Genomic DNA, 21,743 nt, shown 5'->3' on the forward strand with positions numbered 1-21,743 from the left:
CGCAAGAACAGAGCCACAGACCAGTGGAACAGATTAGAGACCCCAGAAATTAACCCAAACATATATGGTCAATTAATATTTGATAAAGGAGCCATGGACATACAATGGCAAAATGACAGTCTCTTCAACAGATGGTGCTGGCAAAACTGGACAGCTACATGTAGGAGAATGAAACTGGACCATGGTCTAACCCCATATACAAAGGTAAACTCAAAATGGATCAAAGACCTGAATGTAAGTCACGAAACCATTAAACTCTTGGAAAAAAACATAGGCAAAAACCTCTTAGACATAAACATGAGTGATCTCTTCTTGAACATATCTCCCCGGGCAAGGAAAACAACAGCAAAAATGAGCAAGTGGGACTACATTAAGCTGAAAAGCTTCTGTACAGCGAAAGACACCATCAATAGAACAAAAAGGAACCCTACAGTATGGGAGAATATATTTGAAAATGACAGATCTGATAAAGGCTTGACGTCCAGAATATATAAAGAGCTCACACGCCTCAACAAACAAAAAACAAATAACCCAATTAAAAAATGGGCAGAGGAACTGAACAGACAGTTCTCCAAAAAAGAAATACAGATGGCCAACAGACACATGAAAAGATGCTCCACATCGCTAATTATCAGAGAAATGCAAATTAAAACTACAATGAGGTATCACCTCACACCAGTAAGGATAGCTGCCATCCAAAAGACAAACAACAACAAATGTTGGCGAGGCTGTGGAGAAAGGGGAACCCTCCTACACTGCTGGTGGGAATGTAAATTAGTTCAACCCTTGTGGAAAGCAGTATGGAGGTGCATCAAAATGCTCAAAACAGACCTACCATTTGACCCAGGAATTCCACTCCTAGGAATTTACCCTAAGAACGCAGCAATCAAGTTTGAGAAAGACAGATGCACTCCTATGTTTATCGCAGCACTATTTACAATAGCCAAGAATTGGAAGCAACCTAAATGTCCATCGGTAGATGAATGGATAAAGAAGATGTGGTACATATACACAATGGAATACTACTCAGCCATAAGAAGTGGAAAAATCCAACCATTTGCAGCAACATGGATGGAGCTGGAGAGTATTATGCTCAGTGAAATAAGCCAAGCGGAGAAAGAGAAATACCAAATGATTTCACTCATCTGAGGAGTATAGGAACAAAGGAAAAACTGAAGGAACAAAACAGCAGCAGAATTACAGAACCCAAAAATGGACTAACAGGTACCAAAGGGAAAGGAACTGGGGAGGATGGGTGGGCAGGGAGGGATAAGGGGGGGGAAGAAAAAGGGGGGTATTAAGATTAGCATGCATGGGGGGGAGGGAGCAAGGGGAGGGTGGGCTGCACAACACAGAGAGGACAAGTAGTGACTCTACCACATTTTGCTAAGCTGATGGACAGTAACCGTAATGTGGTTGTTAGGGGGGACCTGATATAGGGGAGAGCATAGTAAACATAGTATTCTTCAGGTAAGTGTAGATTAAAAATTTAAAAAAAAAAAAGAAAGAAAGAAAGAAAAGGGGGATTACTCCTTAACAGGATAAAACTATTGGTAAATCAAAGATCAACGCATGCTTTAAATATCCTTAATGTTGATCACTTAAAGGGTGTCAGATGATCAGCTATGGAGGTACTCTTTTCTGATAATATTCCTTTCTCTTAATTAAAAAAAAAAAAAAAAAGCAGTTACTGTGTGCTGACCTCCAATGAGTTCTGCACAGTGGTATAGAGGGCATGTCAAAGTGTGGGCAAAGGGTCTGTTTGTTTCTACGCAGAAGATCAAGGCCTAGCTTGGCTACCCAGAAAATGAACTAAGATACGATATGAGGAGGAGCTTCCGGCATCAGCACTCTCTGGAGGACTCGTGCCGGGGGATGATCATCAAAAAGCCTCCACAGGGATCCGGACGATGCTGCGGTTGTGGCTGCATCCAGCCCACCGTCTCCTGGACTTGCCATAAGAAGGAGGAGGGAGATGTCTAGGCTGGCATGTGCATACAGTGAGACAACGAATTTGACTGGATCTGTACTGTTGGAACTCAACCAGGAGTTGGGAGGGGTGCAAGTTGTAGCACCCCAAAATCTCATGACTATAGACTATCTATGGTTAAAAGAACATATGGGATGTGAACAGATCCCAGAAATGGGCTGCTTTAATTTGTCTGATGGTTCAAGTACAGTTGGAAAATATCCATCATATCATAGATAAATTTTCACAAATGCCTAGGGTGCCTAAATGGTTTTCTTGGCTTCACTGGAGATGGCTGGTAATTATAGATTTGCTTTGTTTATGTCACCGTATTCCTATTATGTTAATATGTGTGTGCAAATTAGTTAGTAGTTTAAAACCTATACATACTTAAGGTACTATACAAGAAGATATGTCAAAGAAATAATCAATCCTCCCAAGTTTCCTTCATATGCTACATCTATAGCTTTTCTTCTTCCTTCCTAATTACAAACCTTAAATAGAATTCGTGCCTCATATCGAATTTACCGAGTATCATAATTCCTCCAGGTGGTAAAGATACCTCGAGACAAGTGCTGGGCATAGAAGCCACAGGGCATAAATCTGCAAAGAAGTAAAAAGCTAACCTTTGCAAACAATATGGCTTCTCTCTCACTTACCAACTTTACATTTCCCTGTATGGCCCCGGAAGATGACTGGTTAGCCAGAGACGGGTAAGATTCCTCAAGGGAGGAACAACCTAAGACAGGCACAGTCGCAGGGGGGCCATCAGGTGAGAATTTGGGGATCAACAGAGGTGAGGCTCAGAACCTCACCCCCCCTGCTTTGAGAGAAATCTTCTGCATCCGTGGATGTCTTGCTGCCCTTGTCTAGCCTGGATTAATACTTAGTCCATAGGCACACACCTGATCATCTGATCATCTACATTTGCCTTCTTACAGCACTAAACTATGTTTTCTACCTTTATCTTGCATCTACCTACCACTTCAGCATTTTATTAAAAATAAAAATAATAATAATAATAGGAGAAATGTGGGATCAACATATAAATCAAGTACAAAAATCAAATGAATATTCATATTTGACCTGATGGTTTATAGGTCATATTGCATGATCAAAACCGAAAGTTTCTGTGATGAATGCCCTTGTACTGTTCACCATGTAAGAATTTATTCACTCTGTAAGAATTCGTTCACCATGTAAGAACTTGTTTGTTATGCTTCAGAAGATTGGAGACTGACGAGAATTAGGCTTGAGATGGATTAATGATTGTACATTGAGCATTGACCCCCCTATACTGAATTTTATTGTTGTTAACAACCATTTGATCAATAAATATGAGAGATGCCCTCTCAAAAAAAAAAAAAAAAAAAAAAAAAAAAAGAGATTCGTGATCTTGAATACACACAGGAAACAACTGGTGGACAGCTTTGCAGAGCAACCTGTTAGCAAGTGGAGCCACACGGTATAAGGAAAACGAACACTAACCTGGGAAAGGCAGGGTTGCAGGGCAGTGACAGAATGAAAGAAAAGACACTTGAGGAAGATTCATCAGGGAGACTTCTCAGAAACAATTTAAACAGATTTGAAGACAGGGAGCTGAGTGAAATAAATTGGTGGGGCTGGGACTTGCGGGATGGAGAGGCCATTTCTAGTGGATAAAGGACATACGTGCACAAAGGCAGAGAATCAAATGGATATTCCACTCAAGGAAGTGGACAAATATGGAAGGAGCTAGGTTGGGGAGGGTACAGATGGGCCTGAGGGCAAACCCTCCAGTGTTTAGGGAACACTGTCAAGTATAAAGCAGTTCACCCAACAGCAGCTTTGACTTTTACCCCTAAGGGAACCTCACCTTCCTGTTGGCATCGAGGCTGGAAGCTGGAATCTGCAGGGTCACTTTATATTCTGTTCTTTTGTCCAGTTCTTCTGCAATGTAACTAGCCTCTCTCACCAACAGGTTGGCTTTGACAATTTGTTCCCTCAGCCTCATCAGACTGTTATTCAGCGTTGCTTCTCTTTAAAAAAAAAAAAAAGGTAGGCAGGAGTGAGGTGGGGTGGGGTGGGTATGCCCACCAAACAGCACATCAGAATATTATACAGTACATGATATGTGAGTGTCAGACTGCAGACCAGGCTTTACAACTGCCTTTTGCACACAGGGAACACATCACTGATGCAGACCCATGCACACACTTGTATCTGGGCTACGTTGTAAGTATTGGCGCATGTGCCTCTAACACCCTGGCTGTAGGTCAGGGCAGCACTTCACAGACCTGACTCTGGGGATCTCGATAAACTGAAGATATTGACTCAACAGGTCTTGTGGGGAAGGAGGGGACCTGAAATGCTACATTTCTATCCATCTCTAGCAGACAGAGATGCTCCTGTCTGCAGACCAAACTTTGAAGAATAGCAAGAGGTTAGTTAAGTACAGTCCATAACCATGGATTAGACATTTTAGTGCAATTATAATTAGCCCATATAGAGATCAAACTTGCAGTCTGAATTTCATTAGCACCATGCTTCACCTACCTGGGCTCATCAGTCTCAATAAGCACCTTTCTTTTTTTTTCCTTTTTTTCTAAAAAGCATCTACCCAAGCTTCAGAACCTAAAGTATAATACAACGATAAAGTATAACTCCTAAGTACAAACACTTGTTTATTCAAATCCAAAACCATACAAACTGAAAACAGGGCAGCTCCTAACCTAGGCAGCTTTAAATAAATCAATATAAATCGACAATTCTCATTTTTTCAAAAAAGTAAGGAAAAAAAAAAGATAATGCCAAAGACTTCTTATCTGTAATACTCTCTTTTAACATAATTCTTTGCAAAGTAATGTCTAGATTCTTCCACGCGGTTATCTCACGCAGGTGAGTGAAAGGTGCTGAGCACACGCTGCGCACGTCACGAAGGCCCGCCCACCACCTACCTCTCTTCGGCCCACTGCCGCAACCGCTGCTGAGCACTGGGCGAGTGGAAAGAAAACCTGTCTGCGCTGCGACAGTTCTGTTTCTCCGGAGACAGTCTTCTTCGGAGTTGCTCCAATTCATGTTCATACATAAGCCTCTGGCGCTCTAATGCAGATCGTTTTTCTTCTTCATGCTGTTGTTCAAGGCTGTTCAATATGGACTGCATTGGATCTAAAGTTTTTTTTGAAAGTTATATAATGAACAAAAGGTACACACAATAAACTTCAAATGTGCTATATTGTTATGTTGCTTGTCATCCTCACTAACAAAATTAAATTCTTAGAGTTTGGAATAAACTTAGCTTTCCTTACTCCCCATTATTTATCTTCTGTTGGACAGGATGCCAAACTATCTTCCATATAGAAAACAGAAAAAGCAGGTCTATTATATGTTCAACACATCACCTAAGACATGATTAATACTCCAGAAAACCACTATAATAATTAGCCACTGGCAGTCAAGATCAAACCTAGGAAAGTCTATCGACAAGAACAAAGTTTGCAGTGCTTTGTTATCAAGGCAGAATGAATGAAAGTTTTTATAAATATAATAAACTAAAGCCTAGATACAAAAGAATAGAGTACAGAGAACAACATAAAGGTCTTCTTGTTTGTTAACACTTAAAAGGTCTCAGTTACAAATTCTTGAAGCTCTCCACCAATTTGCAAAGATCCTAAAACTCTCAGGAGATCTGCTCACCATTATTGCCCAGAGCCTTCATAGTAACCTCCATCTGTGCATATTCGTAGTTGAAGTTGATTTCACTGGACACTTCACTGGACGAGTCTCCATCTACATCCAGCTGCTCAGAACTGGTATCGTTCTTTATGGACCTGTCTTGTTCCTCATCCTCTCGATCTGCTTTCTTTTTCTTTTTAGGCAAACTCAGTCTTGGGGGAAGAAAAAGATTATTATTATTATTATTTTTTTTTTTTTTTTAATTACCAAAAATTTACTTTATGCCCAACTAGAGCCAAGCTGTTGGTTTTAAAGGGTCCCGATGGGTGGGAAAAAGATTATTTTTTAAATAAAGATATGAACCTACTCATTCCATTCTTTACATACTAGATGCCAAGGGAATACCATGTAAGCACAAGGCATTTACTGCACTCAGGAAGTTTACATTCTAGTAGTAGAATTAAAACACACACGCATGTGCAAATAATCACAACAGAAAGTGTGACAAGGCCCCGTGACTGTTAGAAGCTGGATGTCAGAGGAAAGCTGAGGGCCGGAATAACGGTGGAAGGGGTGAGCCGAGCCTTAAGGGGTAAGGAGAAAGCAGGCCTTAGGACAGAGGGAATGGCACGAGGAAAGGCACAGACATGGAGACTCTCACAGGTCTCTGGGGAAATTTTGAAGAAAATAACATGGGGACACTGAAAATTTATACAGCAGAAGTTGTGAGATAATGCTGAAAAGACCAACTTAACCCAAACTATGAAGGCTTTGAGTACTACTAAATCAACAAACTTACATGATTTGAGAAGAAAAAAATGACCTTTCTTCATGTACTTTTTACCTCCTTACTTTTTTCTCAATAATCAAAATATCAACTGGCTAAAAAGCAAAAGCTTGCCATTAGCTGTAGGAAAAGTCAGTTTGATATGAAGCACAGTGACCAGCGACAGGAAGAAGATCAGGTCAGGATTCTGATTTCATACAGTGTCCAGCCTGCCTTTCCATGTCAACATACCAGTTTTGTATGGGGAAAAATGTGTGCAGCCCCAGGTCAGACACTTTTCGCACAGTCCCCTTGGCAGCAAAGAGGCAAATTCTAGGAAATGAGACACACGCAGCAGGTGGCCAGGAACTCTGGGGAGCATGCATCTCTGAGCAGGAGGAGAGCCAGGGCCCCTCTCCAGCAGCACTTCCTTCACATGGGCCTGCGTGCTGCTCTGAGGCCTAGGGGGGCACGGTCGCCTTTAGGCCATACAGGGAAGCCGAGACAAGACTCTGCCACCATGTCTTTGCAGGGCTTGGCCAGTGCCAACAGCCACCTGCCTTTGGATTTCTTGTTTTGTCAAAGAAATAAACCATTTAAGCCATGACAGTCAAGTTTGCCATTACCTGCACCTGACAGCATCCCTCAATGAAATACAAACCCTATTTTATGGATATGGAAACCAAAATCACTACTTTTCCAGTAAAAAATAAATAAATAAAAAGATAAGCATGTCAGAAAAAAGTAATGAATTCTTACAATCATTTTCTACTGGGAATAAAAAGAAAAAATATGTAGGCAAACTCCTTATTTTTCCTGAGTGCATGGTTCATATATCCCTTAGGCTCAAACCATATAGTGAACAAACATATATAGTAAATAAATACATGTGTACACTAAACAATGCATAGTTTTTATGGAGTTTACTTTTTTATATATATTATTCTGTTTTCAGGGTATCATCTTCAATAATCTCCCTCTAAGAACCACAAACAATATCCTACCTGAAGAAGTGGTTGTTTCCCCACAATATCCTGTCCCCGTGGTGCAGCTGGACAGGACTGGACACAGAAGAGCCATTTACAAATGTTCTGTGGGGAGAAGAGGTTCAAACATGTAAACAGTGATTATCATGTTTCCTCCTTTAATATTCTAACACTATAGAGATCTAATTATTAGGAAAAACAAAATAATCAAGTCCTCAAAATAAAACCTGCCCTTGGTGAATTTTATTGTCTATATTTACTTTGCTGATTTACCTAAAGTGCTTAGCATAATAGATTATCCTTATTTTTCAAAGTTCTGTATTTGTTTTATAGCTTATTAAGGAGTAAATAGGGAACCATTATAGCCAATAATAAAAAGATGGTAACAATATACTTTAAAACTAAAATGAGCATGTCCAACCTACCTGAGTAAGAGCCAATCAATCAACTAGACTCTAGAAATATCTAAGGATATCAGCAGTAAGAAATGAGACCTACATTAAATTCTTCTGTAACTTCCCATAGCATAGGAAAATGTCACTTCCTATTAACACATAAAAGATTTGTCGGACAAGGCCCACTTGACTGCTTATCTCGTCAATGGAGTATAGCAGAAGAAATGGTGGGCAGAGGATATTAAGGGAAGAATCTGGAAGGGCAGGAAATTATGCATATCACTATAAGATTGATACTCCTAGAATACCAGTGTTATCACCCCTCTCTCTCACCAAATGATTCATTTGCTTAGATGTACAAAAAAGGTCAAGTTCTTTAACTTAACATTAAAGGCCCGACAAAAGGAAGCCCTCTTTATCTCCTCCTTTTCCTCTTCCAGTAAACTCTCAACTCCAGGAGAAAAAAAAGGTTTGTATTCTATCCACTAAACATGACTGACTCTTCCTTGAAAGCTAGACTTATCCCAGGCCTCCAACCTGGGAAAGGTTCCAGTTTCTCTCCATCCCCCTGAATCTTTCTCAGCTCTCAAAGCCAAGTCTGGATTCTACTTCCTCTGTAAAGCTGCTCATCTCTTCAGCCTATTCTATCTTAGTTTCATTAAACTCCTAAAGCTCTTGCTTGGCTTAATATTGTTACTTATTTTTATGTATAAACATACACACAAAATCTTACTCTCTATCTAGATTTCACTTACCATGTGGGTTTTTAGATAAGTGGTCTTTATATTCCTATAGTCCAATTATTCAAAGTACAAGGCTCAAAGAAATATAATTATCGTAAGAGGGAACCTACTAAAATAAGCAAATTTTAGCCTTTATGAAACATATTCCTTAAAGATGGAAAGGAGCTCAGTTGAAGGCAAGCACATATACGGGCTTATTTTTAAAAGCTACAGCAGTTAAGCCATGACTGGTAAATAAAAGCATGCACATAGTAACAGTTCTCCAAGTATGGTTTGTGTGGGGTTCCCAAGATCAAAGTGATTTTTAAAATAATGCCAACCTGCCCTTTTTCCCTGTGTTGACCTTTGTAGTGGCAATGAGTAAGACTCCATGTGTCCTAGCACATATCGAGACAGGGGCACCAAACACTGCAAGTAGTCACTGCATTATTCACTGCCGTGTACTCAACAATCCAAAAATGTCCATTTGAGAATGTCCCTGATGAAATGGTAAAAACGACTCCTTTTATTAAATCTTGACCCTGAGTACACAACTTTTTACACATTCAGGAGACAAAATGGGAAATACACAAAGAGCACAGCACTAGTGCACACCCAGGAATGATGACTATACGAGCAAGAGACTGACACAAAGTGGTTTGGGCAGACATTTTCTCGAAAACAAACAGAGCCAGCCTGTCGCTTCAAGGACAGCAACTGACAGTACTTGCTGCCAACTGTAAACTTAAGCTTTCAAATGAAAATGAAGAGTTTTAGGGAACTTGTGTCAAGGTCCTCCAACCAAAGACCACTAGGAACATTCCTGCAGTTGACCAAATGGGTTTACTGCTCATGCAGAGGGAGAAGACAGACTAGAGGCGGCGTGGGCGTTGGGCAGGGGCTGCTACCGCATTTGGACTTTAGCTGGACCACTCGGAGGGTCCAAGGAAGAAGTGAGGGCTCTGTATACACGAGATGCTGTCAGAAAGCAGATGTAATTCTATGACTGGGTAGTTCAAAAGACGTATCTGTAGAGGGCAGACTAGAACAAGAAAGCTGTAATTGGTGAAGCAGCTGTCACACTGGCCAAGAGAAGTGTTTGGTACTGTGTGTATGGCACAGTGACCTAAGTTTTTGTCTGTGCTGGAACAGAAGTATTTTGTGGCCTGCTTTGTCTTATTGTATCGCAGCCTCATAGGACCCTGCCTGAGGTTGGTATTCTGTGAGATTACGCAACAGCAGAACGGCACGCCGGGGCTGGGAGTGCCACGCAGTTTCTGCTCTGCTTTTTCTCTCTCATTTGCATCCTTCACAATGAGCTTGACAACTTCCTGAAATTTAAGGGCTTTATGGATGAAATTAATGAGGATGGTGACAATTTTTTGATATCATAGAATGAAATGGATCAACATTCAGAAAGGAAGATCAATTTAAGTAAATAAACCATCACCTATAACTGTTACAGACAATTACAGAGCAGAGCATTAACAGTTTTAGAGCTTAAGGAAACAAAATGACATTAAGTGTCTATGTCACGCCTCTTCATTCACTCATTATTTACTGAGGACTTATATACTAGTCTTACATTGTGTGCTAAGGATAGAGAACCAAAAAAGAAAGATCCTTGCCCTCAAGGAACTCACAGCACAACAGGGTAATAAAGGCTAGCAGCCCACAAGAACACAAAATGAAGCATCAATGTAACGGGAGGCTAAGTGCACTGGTACTATATACTAGGGGCCCTTAACTTAAACCAAATAGGGAATTCTCCAAAGTAGACAATGACAGAGCTTACCTTGAAGGTCAGACAAAAATTATCTGGACAAAGAAATGGCAGATGCAGAAGAATGGGAGACACACAGGAGGGACGGGTGTAAGGATTTTGTATGAAAAATAGTAGAAAGCCATCTGCCTGTCTGGGGAGTGGACCAGGAAAAGGATTAGGGTGCTGGCAGGGCTTCCAATCAAGACTTGGTAAGGACCTTATTGAAATAAGGCCACGATGGTGGGGACAGAAAGAAAGGATGGGTTCAAGAGATATTAAGTATACCATATAATAAGGAATATCTTATTTAAGAAACAGCAAATATAAAGGACTTGTTAACTAACTGGACACCTTCATTAAGTGGACGTAAAATAAAACAAAGACTAAATGTCCTGTATACCCTTCACAGCTACTGTATTCTTCCTCTTAAAAGCTGTGATATTAACACCAACTAAAGTACATTACCTGGTGTTCTTCTGAGGAGTCAGCATGACCTGGCCTTCTGATGTGATGTCTATAATACAATGTTCAGGATGAATTCCCATTCCACAGAGTTGGATATCTTGGGAATCTGCTGAACCTATCAATGTATATTCCTACAAAAGAACCAAATTCACTGATTAATATTGTATTCTTATAGGTACACAAACTGAAATCATCTACCCTGAGTGCTCTGATATTCACCCACTACCTTAGCTGAAAGATGTTTAAAGCAAATGGGATGATAGAGGGAATTCTAGCTTTCTCTGAAATTCATTCTACAAGTTATATTGGTATTAAGGAATAACACACTGAGTTGAGTTAACTCTTTTAAGCTTGAAGCTATAGTTTTATATGAATGTCTTTATTCATGTTTTCCATTGCAATGTCGATTTCAAATATGTTACACGATCTCTGAGCATGAGCCATGTGTCAATGATGTACGAAACATACTGGCCTGAAAAGTACAGTTAGATAAGTTGCACATCACTTACACCTGGTCTCAATCAAGATGAGTCAACTCCAAAGATTAGAAAAACTATCCAAATATAAGGAATTTGAAAAGACTCAAATTATTTTATGAATCACATGGTCTCTCTAATTCTCATTAACAATATGGTAGATGTGTTCTTCTCACCACAGCCCCGATTTCCAGCCTCACTTTCTGGTGGGTAACTGTGAAAACAGACATAAAAATTGAGCTTCTCATGTGCTTCAGCATCTGAGACTGCCTGTACATGCGTTAATGGGCTATGACCTGGATATGTCTTCAAGCCGCCTCCTCCTACACAGCTACACCAGGGGTCTGACAGGAAACACTTCAGGCTTTGCGAGTCACACGCACCCACTCCACTTAGCCCTTGTGGTGGGAGACCCACCAGATAAGACACAAATGAGCAAGTGTGGCTACTTCCCAATAAAACTTTATTTAAGAACAATGAAAGCTGAACTCCATAATTTTCATGTGTCCAATACGGTCCTTTTCATTTTTTCCCCAATCATTTGAAAAAATGTAAAAACGATTCTTAGAAACAGGGCCACATAAAAACAGGCAGGGAGCTATGTTTGATCTGTGGAAGTAGGTCGCTGAGCCCTGACCAGGATGATCTTATCCTATCCTGTGGGCTTTAAAGGCTGTCTATACAAAAATTAAATCACCAACCAGGAACTACAGACTTTAATTTATTTTTCCCATCTCCACTACACTGTCCTAGTCTCAATCACCCTATTTCTTGTCTACTTGGCATAACTTAGACATCTATCAAGGCATTTGAAAGTGAAAGGGCCAAAGCAGAATTTATGCCCACACCACTCCCGCCCCACCTCATGAGTCTATTCCTTCCCCCAGGAATAAACTCACTACCACCCCCCAGCCAGTTGACTGAAAAGCTTAGATGCTGTCTAGTCCTTTCTTTCCTCTTACCAGCCTACCCCTGGTCCCAAGTCAATCAGAAAATCCTTAAAGATTCTCCCGCCAAACATACCAAGAATCAGCCTGCCTCCCTCACCTCTACCATCACATCCTAGTCTCTTGCTTGGGTGTATACTAGAGCCTCCCTCTATGAATCCACTTCTGTGTCTCCTGGTCCCACATCATCCACGCCCTCTCCTGTCCCAGCTCCTGCCTCTCCCCAGCCCCTGCAGTGGGGGCCAGCCACCTCAGCTTTCATCTATTCTTTGAGCACACTGGCTGTTTTCTCTTCCTGAAATGTTCTTCCCTGAATCTTCATATCGGTAGTTTCTTACCATTTCTATCTCACCTGTTAAGGGCACATCCTCCCCTGTTAACTGTCACATCCTGAACTGACCATCAGAAACAGCCAGCCCATCACTCTTGTACTTGAACTCCTTACACAAAACCGACTGTCCAGGGGTTTCTGTCCATCTCCACAGCTAGCATGGAACTCCATGAGCAGAGCACAGCCTGCCCTGCCCCCTACTGTCACCGAAGCATGGAACACAGGGCTGGCACATTTAGACATTAAATCGATTTAAAAGAAAAATAAATGAACAGCCATTCCCCTTAGCACTCTCTTCAGACTCAAAGGAAGATGATCCTCTTCTCTCCTTCGCTGGTGGCCCTTCTAATTAAATTCCGGGTTCCAATTCTTCCCATCTCTTCAGGGACCTCAATCTCGAAAAAAGGCCTCCTTCCCTCTAGCACTTTCATTTCGCCTTTTCCGAGAGTTTCTCATCTCAACTGTACAGCAATGGTGCTTCCAAGGAAACAAAGAGCTGGGATCCGGAGCTACAGCAGGGTGTCCTGTTCAATCCCCAGGGAGGGTATAATACACAGAGCATGTTCCAGGCAAATGTCCACCATCTGCTACTGGCTGAGCTACCCGCTTTCCTAACCTGGGGACCAGGCTGGACCAGGTGGAGACCACAGGTGCTGCTGCTGAGATGCTGAGCGGCAGGCCTGCAGCATCTGCTCCATGCCTGTCACCATTCCCCACCTGGGTTCTTCCACCCCTGCCTTACACCACCAACCGCAAAGCAGACAGAAGTTCCAACAGGGAAAATAAGGCCAAAGAGAACAAGGGCCCAAGATGGCCTGAAAAAACAAGATGAAATCCCCAAAGTACACCTTAGGCCAGTTCTATGCATAATCCCTTCCTCCTTCCACCAGAAATTCCAGCGGGGGTCCCAGCTGCGCTGTGGGATCCTTTGTCCTCGGGATGGAGGTGGAGAGAAGCTTGCACCCTGCGCCATGCCCCAGCCCTGCAGGCTCAGTGCAGCACACCTCCTACCCGCTCACTCCCAGGCCTCACACACGGAGTTCTCGGCCTCGCCCTGCCCCTGCTCTTTGCCTGAACCGCGACCTTCCCTTCATCTGAAGGCAAAGCAGCTTTAACCCCTTCTTCTAACTTCATCTAACTTGAAGCTTTCACCATTAGCCCACAGTGACTTCTCCCTTCTCTGAATCCAGGTGACCCTCAGAGTCAGTACCGCCGTTTGCCACCTACTGCAGGGATGCTGGCTTCCTCCCTTGTCTGACAGCAGCATATACAGGATGCGCCTGCATCTTCTCCAACAAGCACAGTACATGCTGCGTGGTAGATGTCAAATATCTGTTGATAGACTAAACTGAAACTCTTCAGGGACAAGATATTAACTCAAACATGCCAAGGTCTAATCCAGATCCTAGAAAGACAATTTCAGTTTTTTTTCAACAAATATTATATTGAGCACCTACTCTGAGCTGGGCACTGAGTCACTCAGAGACAAAAGACAGACAAGGTCCCCATTTTAGAGCTTACGTTAGAAATGACAGCTTAAATCTCTCATCTGAGGTTATAACTTAGTCTGACTTGGGAGACGATTCACTGGGCTCACAAATACCAAGCTCCCAAAGCTCAGCTCTGCCAAAGCCTCAATGGCGGATGTTTAAACAAACTGGACAACGAGCTTTTTGATTCGGTTCTTTCTACTGTGCTCCAAGCACTGCAATAAAAATACCGATGAGGAAGAAAAAATAAACATATCATGCATGGGTCAGTATATAAGTTTAACGAGTAACTAAATTCTATGTAAGTACAAGATAATCAAAATAAGATAATCAGGGATAGCCTTTCATTCTCCCTGTGATATATGGGTGTGACTTTACACTAGTTTTAGGGCAAACTTCAACAATTATAAAACACTCTGTTTTTAAATCTCAGAAATACTCAAAAGATAGGAGTAGCTTTTTAACCTTTCTGTATCCATTTAAACTTAATTTCACTGGAGATGATTAATTATTCTATGAATTTACTATACCTTGTTTTCTTTATGAATCAACTATGTGGCTCTTTTAAGAATCTCCCTTTGAAAGAGAGACAGAGAGAGAGAGAGAGAGGGAGGAGGAGGAAGTTGGGTTGGGGTGCGGGGGGTGACGGTGGAGGGAGATGGAGAGAAGGACGTCCCACCAGTGCCAGATGCCACAGGGTGGCTTTGCCTGTCCTGTAAGGAGCAGTAGCACATTAGCTCAGCCCGTGTGGTCCCCCAGCCTCATCCATATTCGGATAATTTCTGAAGGAAAAAGTGAGTATCAGTGCAATAAGCAGAAAGCTATTCATTACTCTTTACTTATCTAAATAATCAAAATTCTTTAATAAAAATGTCACCCTGGCTTCCCAGGACAAAAACTGTGAAGACAGCTTTCCTGGAATGGAGACAATAGGAAGCCAAGTATCTTTCTGTCTTTTACAAATTTAGCGACTCCACCAGATGAACCAAACAGCTGCCACCCCAGAACCCTAACCAGCCACAGCCGTCTCTTCCTCACCTGGGTCCCCTACAGCCTGGCCCACAGCTGGGTGCACACTGAAAGGTGCTGCCCTGCATTCTGATCGCCTCAATCAGTGTCTGCAGAGAGCGGCAAATACCACCGCAGGCAGTTTACTTTCAACAGGTGAAGGTGTCAGTATTCCCTGATTCAGTATTTATACATCATGGTACCTGGAATTTTCTACATTGGAAGCGTGCAAACCAAAGACTGCCTATATATGCAAATTAGATGCAAAATTACCTTATGAGTTATGTCCTATCTGTGGGTTGGCCACCATACCTTGTCTCTGCCAGTTCCAGACAGAACAAATAAATGGAGGATTCTCTTTCTGGAAAAGAACCATACAGCTTGGAACTAGAAAAAGCTTCAGAGATAACTTAATCCACTGCCCTCATTTTACAGATGGGGCGCTGAAAGTCATCCAGAGATGTGAAGTCATCTGCCCAGCATCTAAATTGACTTCAGAATTTGAAGGCAAAGAAATAAAAAACGCTCAGCCTCCAAATTCCTCCATCCCACATCATGGTCTCACTTTACTGGCACAAAAACTATCCTTGGCCTGAGACCATCCTTTCGAATGTGCTTGGTCATGAGTATGCTTCTGTCGTGGGGTTAGCCTGGGCAGCAAAGAAATCACTGCCTTGAGCTCTGCCAAACCAGGCTGACCACACAGTCTGAACGAAGTCCCAACACCTCCACACAGCTGACCAGAAACATTCTGACCACTCTCCAAAAGTCTTTAAACAGTTTCTTTGTTTAATCTTTTTAGTCAAGCAACTGATATGAATCAAGTTTTCTTCTTGTTGGGTGTATGTGTTTGTGTATTTGAATTTGAACTTCATCACATTGGAAAGGAAAATAATTCATAGTTCTGAAAAAACAGAAAGGACAGAGTATTTAAGTCCTATTCTAACACTGCATCTCTCTTAAAGCACATGAATATGTGCTGAAATCCTAACACAAAACGCTGCCAACATTGTTTAGAAGCACAGTAAGTGATGTGGTAATACATTTTTCAATTAAGGATAACAAATATGAGGTACCACACTGAGTATCAAATGAGAAAATGGTATATGGAATATTTTACATTTGTATAATGCTGTTTATAAAATGCTTCTATATATTAAATCTCATTTAATTTTCACAGGAACCTGGTGAGGCAGTCAGCCAAAGAAAACTTCTATTTACAGGAGAGAAGTCTCTGTAGACTGGAAGGAGCAAAAGACTTGAGATCAAATACTGTTAAGCAGTGGAACCAGACCAGAAACCCAGGTCCTCCCCTCCCACCCGCCAGAGTACCTGGGAGCACATGCACAACTGTAGGGATCACAGTGCAGCGCGGTGCACGACACTTACTGGCAAGGCACCGTATCAAAACACAAAGCAATTACCCCAAGACACCCTTGACAAGAACCAGTGAATCAGCCAATGCGCAGTGAATTCTTAGTCTCTTTAGAAATGAAACCATGCAATTCTCTACCTTTAAAGTGGTTTTCAACTTTAGCAGCTCATTATCTTTACTTTCCCAGTCACCTAGTTAAACCCACAGGTAAAGCTCCTCTATTATGAGGGAGAAAAAATATCTCCTCCTAATATTAACCATACATTAGAGACATATGGCCCATTATATTATTCATTTATGATCTAAGCTTTAAAAAGGCAATTTTGGTGAGTTCCTCACAATTTATGTGTGTCTCCAGATTCATGCTCATTCTAAAGCTGTCTCTGGTCTTCTTGATATGTCCCACGATTTACAGATTTCAATGAATATCAATATTCATTGAATATAGTACTTGCTTATTTTTTCTATTCCATACTCTGACTCCCTAAGTCTCTAAGTGACCTACTCTCTCATTTTTTGTAAGCTGGTAATTCAAATTTCTTAATTTTCCTAAGAGTTACCGGAAACCCAAATTTCATATCAAGTGGTCCTAAGCACTTAACTTTCTTTAAACATTTACTCTTGTAAACTTACTCACAATATAAACCACAAAAGCTTTAGCCTACTAATGAATCAGTTAAAGAGCCATTCTTTATGCTTTAAACTTAGCTTAACTCTGTAGTACTAATCACATTATGTAACAGTAGCTAAGTTACTTTTTGTTGGAAATAATAACAAAATATCACTTTCATATTACTAGGTTGACCTACATCACTTAAACATTATAAAGGGAAACTGATCCCAGAAACCCAAGGGTTTTCTACCTTCCAGCTTTCTCAAATAAAAACAATTTTCCAATTCATTATTTTGAATAAGCATGGCTTTCCAAGTTTTGAAAAATACTGTGAAATACTGTTCTATTTTGTGGCAGGAAATAGTAGCAAAGCCTATGACTTCACCTTTAAATAGTAAACCAAAAGTTCATTCAGAGCAGGATCAGCATTCAGATTAACAAGGAAACATTTATCATCCCCAACTTTAATTCCAGAAGATTGAAGTGATATCCCCAGACTCTCAAGCTGCTTCTGTCGTTCCTGCAAATATATCAGAGAAGTATTATTTCCAGAGCTATTGACACAGCAAGATATAAAAGGTCTTATAATTATTAAATAACTTTATAACTCAGGTTTGTCATCTCAGGACACGGTATTATAGATTACCACATTTTTTTCTCTTTCCAAACTATATAATGTGGTTTTACTTTGTTAATTAAATATTTTGAAAAATAAAGCCATTAAAAATAGCAACCAAGCATAACTACTGAGTTCTTAATTTTCATTCTTGAAAATATCTCACATCTTGAATTCATCTTTTTCACTTAACTCTGGACATATGAACAAATGCCTTTTATTCAACTGTGATTGTTCTAAAAAGTCGAATACACTCTCCTGCTTGACACCCTCAGGGCCCTCCCCCGAGACAGCACAAAGGCCAAACTCCCTCAGCAAAGTCCACAATGCCCGTCCAACTGGCCCATTTACTCTCCATCATCACATCTGCCATTCCCACTCTCAGAGCCCAAACTGCAGTTATATGTAACATCTTTCAGGTCCCTGAAAGTGTCAAGAATGCTCTCCTAAGCCGAAAAGATGTCACACCTGTTTCTTCTGTCTGGGGTATACCTCTTCTCATACTTGGTAACTGTTTACTTGACCATGGATCCTATCTATGCACTGAGTATTCCCAGCCCCTTGCACAGCACATAGCACATAGTAAGCCCTCAAACTAATGCTCTTGTGAATTTTATCAAAATAAAACTTGCATATGCATTCAAGCCTGCCTGTCTCTGAATCCACACAATACACAAATACATGCACATGGGGATACATACAAATTCCACAACCACTGCTCTATGATTAAGGTATATGAATTGGGGCAGAGGAGGATGTCCTTGACTATATATAAACAGCAAATAGTAGTGAGTCACAGCCAAGGCGCTCTGACCTGGGGAAAGACAGGATAAGCTAAACCATTTAACTGGGGCTCCACAGTAAGACTGCAGGATAAGTGACAGCCTCAGAATTTTGCTATTTCTAGGGATACCATCCTAATTTATACAGTCACTGCAACCAATCAATACATCTCATGTAGAAGAATACTATTACAACAGTAGGAAGGGGATATATTGATTCTGGGTCTTTGGATTAAATCTCTCCTCTAACAAAACACTATTGAGTTCTCTCAGAAGATTTGAATAGGTTAGCAGTAGACAATAGAGTTTTCAGCACTCAGTTCTAAAAAATAATTATCCTTGATAAAGAGCCATGTTCCTAAAATGAGGAAGGCAATTCTAATAGATCTCACCTAGTTCTTTCTGAGGAAATTCTTTTATGTAGGGATTTTGGTAGGTACTTAAAGAACTAACAATGAGAAGAAACATTTCTCTATAAAAAATCTTTGCTTTGTGAACTAGATCACGAACCAATACTAAATGAGAAACGTAGGGTATAAATTAGTGTACCAATCTGTGCATTGGAAAAACCTCAAAGAAAAAATGCAAAGGTATTAACAATAGTTTTCTATGGATGGTTGAATCACAGTTAATCTACATTTTCTTCCCAGTAATCTCTCTATATTTTCTAGAAGTAAATACTGCTTTGGTAATAAAATAATTTCTTCTACTTATACTCTTATTATAACTGTATTAACTCTCACTATGGAAACACTTAGATTTAAAAGTGCCAGAACAGATAATAGGGGGAGTCTAGTAACCATAATGTTGTTCATATAATTGCACATTAATGATACAAAAAAAAAAAAAAAAGTGCCAGACCAGGTTTTGCCCAATGACATATTTGTCAACCCTTGATTCATCTTAAAGACTTGATTACTAAACTGTGCAGTTGTTAATGAAAACATAAAAGATGAAAATGAGAGACAATTCAGTATCAGAAATATGGCACTGGGCTCAGAAATTACTCAACTTGAGTTCTGTGTGTTGACTCAAAAAAATTATTGAGTACACACTTTAAAAACAGAAAGATATGGCCTTTTTTCTTGAGAACCTTATGAACTCTTAGGTAATAAAAGTATACGTGAAAATATGAACAAAAGCAAAGTATTGCATGATTTAGGGGTCAAAGGGTACAGATTGGTTTCTACAAGAATTCAATGGCAGGGATGATCTATGGGTGCCTGGCACAGGGGAAGATGCCAGAACACGGAGGACTTAGGAAGACCCCCAAAAGTGATGCAAAAAGTTTCAAAACAGAAATCCATTTAACTTAGTTTGCCCAGATATTCCCAAAGTTATCTGACCATGGGCCATATTTTCCCAGCAGCCTTATTTACAATTTGTGGCTATACTGCCAGAAATACAGTTTGGGAATTTCTAGTCTGTTTTGGAGAGAGGTCAATGACCAATAGACCAGGTCTATTCCCAAGAGTGGACAGGAAAGCTCAACAGCATGAAGCCTGGGGGCTTGGAAAGATAAGGTCTTGAATGAAGTGCTGGATAAAATCGTGCACAGTCTTCTAAAGGGACAAATGAGAAAGGGGGAGAAGAATTAGGTAAGGAAAGATGCTAAAGATCAGATTCACTAGCACTGCAATCTCGCTTAGACCTAGTTGGCTTTGTACCAGCAAAGCAACCCAAGTACAACGGCACTTCAAAGTCAATGTTTTACTTTCAGGGAACTCAAAAAGGTTCACACAAGCTAGTTTCAAACAATTATTAGAATGACTTCTAACTTAAGGAGCACAAGAAGTGACATAGGTAATGAGAAATGAAGTTTATATACTGGTGTATTCTCTTATTTGTAATTTGAAGTATATGCTTTTAACTCAGGGCAGGGATCCAGATGAAACAAGATTGGTCATATATTGATCTTTAATGAAACCATGTGATGGGTATATGTGGATTTATTGTACTCTTCTTTTTATCTATTTTGAAAATGACTATAATAAAAATGTTTGAAATGGATTTAAATCCTTATCTGCACTAGTATAAATATAACATCCACTTTATGCTACATAATAGCAGTACTGTCCTACAACATCTGATGTATAAATTGATTCTGGATAGCACACTTAAACATGGAATCTACTGGGCAACAAAATGAAGTAGCAAATTCTATACATTCCCTAACACAGGAACCCCTGAAAACACCAGAGAGTTTGAACTTCAGAAGAGGAGGGGAAGAAGCAGAGGTAACTTTACGTACCTGGGTTACAACAGTCCCTATCTTACTGGGCTGTTGGGAGGATTAAATACACTGCTGTATTTAAAAGTCCTTAGCAGAGGCCCAACACATAAGTGCAGCCAACAAATACTGACTCTTTTGTTATTATTACTTACTGCATACAAGTGGAACACTTATTTCCTTAGCTTTGGAAGACCAAATGACAGCCAATGAGCAGAAATGAAAGAATAAGATATTTTGATTCAATAGCTACTATGAGAGTTGTCCAGCCACGAAGAGACTGTGCTCAGCTCCACATTACCGTATTTCTAAGACACGCTGAACAACCATCTAACAGGAAAGCCAGAATAAATCTTTCTTGTACAAAGCTTAGGTTTTTCTCCAAATGCTAACATTCCACTCCAAGACTTCACAACTCTACCTATACTAAAGGTCGCCAAAATGAGTCACCTCAGGTTTAGGTTATTTCATTTACATGGCCTAATATCTACGTCTGTTAATTTCACAGTTTGGGTAAGTTCCTTACATCTGCAAAACACTTAACAGAACTGGGTGTTCAGAGCCAGAGGCTACAAAGTAGTTATTTCATTTAAAAAAATGTGAGACCCTAAAATATCATTTCTTAGATAACAAACAATTATTGTTATGTCTTATTTATCCTTCAACTTCATTTTGTAACATATAGACTCCTGGATCTAGATCCTTATCAACAGTGCTAGATTTGCCATCTTCAAAGCTAAAAATCAAAAGACACCAGAAACACCGTATGAGTTGCACTGCACAAACTGCCACGAGGTTCCTCTCTCAAATCAGGAAGCACGCACCTGTGCAATTTCCTCCGTTTTCCTTAATTTCTCCTCCCAGGTCACAGTCATTTCCTGGATTAGCTTCTCTGACTCTTCCAGGCGATCTTTTAGCTCTGGAGATTTCATTGCCTACAAGTAAAATGATTATTTCATGAAAGGTCTATAGGATATCCTGAAAAAAGAACTAGCTAAATCCGGAAGGACAGAGTGACGATCTGCCTCCTCTCAGCTCTACGGCTCTCTGATGCACCCAAGACAGAACAATGACCGTCACTGACGCACAGCATCCAGGGGCCCCACCAACTCGTTCAGTTATCCAGGGTGGGCTTGAAAGGCCGACTTAACCT

General features: G+C 40.6%; 1 protein-coding gene across 6 annotated transcripts in view; it reads right to left on the reverse strand.

Annotated features, from left to right (window-relative positions):
* The window catches only part of KIF13B (kinesin family member 13B), a 190,623-nt gene that overhangs the window by 88,750 nt on the left and 80,130 nt on the right, over positions 1-21,743 (reverse strand). For all 6 annotated transcript variants that reach the window (XM_073232754.1, XM_037024548.2, XM_037024552.2 and 3 more), the window contains 7 exons: positions 21,415-21,525; positions 17,348-17,482; positions 10,723-10,853; positions 7,394-7,480; positions 5,645-5,835; positions 4,906-5,116; positions 3,825-3,987 (listed from right to left, as the gene is read on the reverse strand). In XM_073232754.1, coding sequence (XP_073088855.1) covers positions 3,825-3,987; positions 4,906-5,116; positions 5,645-5,835; positions 7,394-7,480; positions 10,723-10,853; positions 17,348-17,482; positions 21,415-21,525 — 1,029 coding nt within the window. The remainder of the gene's footprint in view (positions 1-3,824; positions 3,988-4,905; positions 5,117-5,644; positions 5,836-7,393; positions 7,481-10,722; positions 10,854-17,347; positions 17,483-21,414; positions 21,526-21,743) is intronic.

Source organism: Manis javanica, chromosome 3, assembly GCF_040802235.1.
Source record: "Manis javanica isolate MJ-LG chromosome 3, MJ_LKY, whole genome shotgun sequence".
NCBI classification, from domain to species: Eukaryota; Metazoa; Chordata; class Mammalia; order Pholidota; family Manidae; genus Manis; species Manis javanica.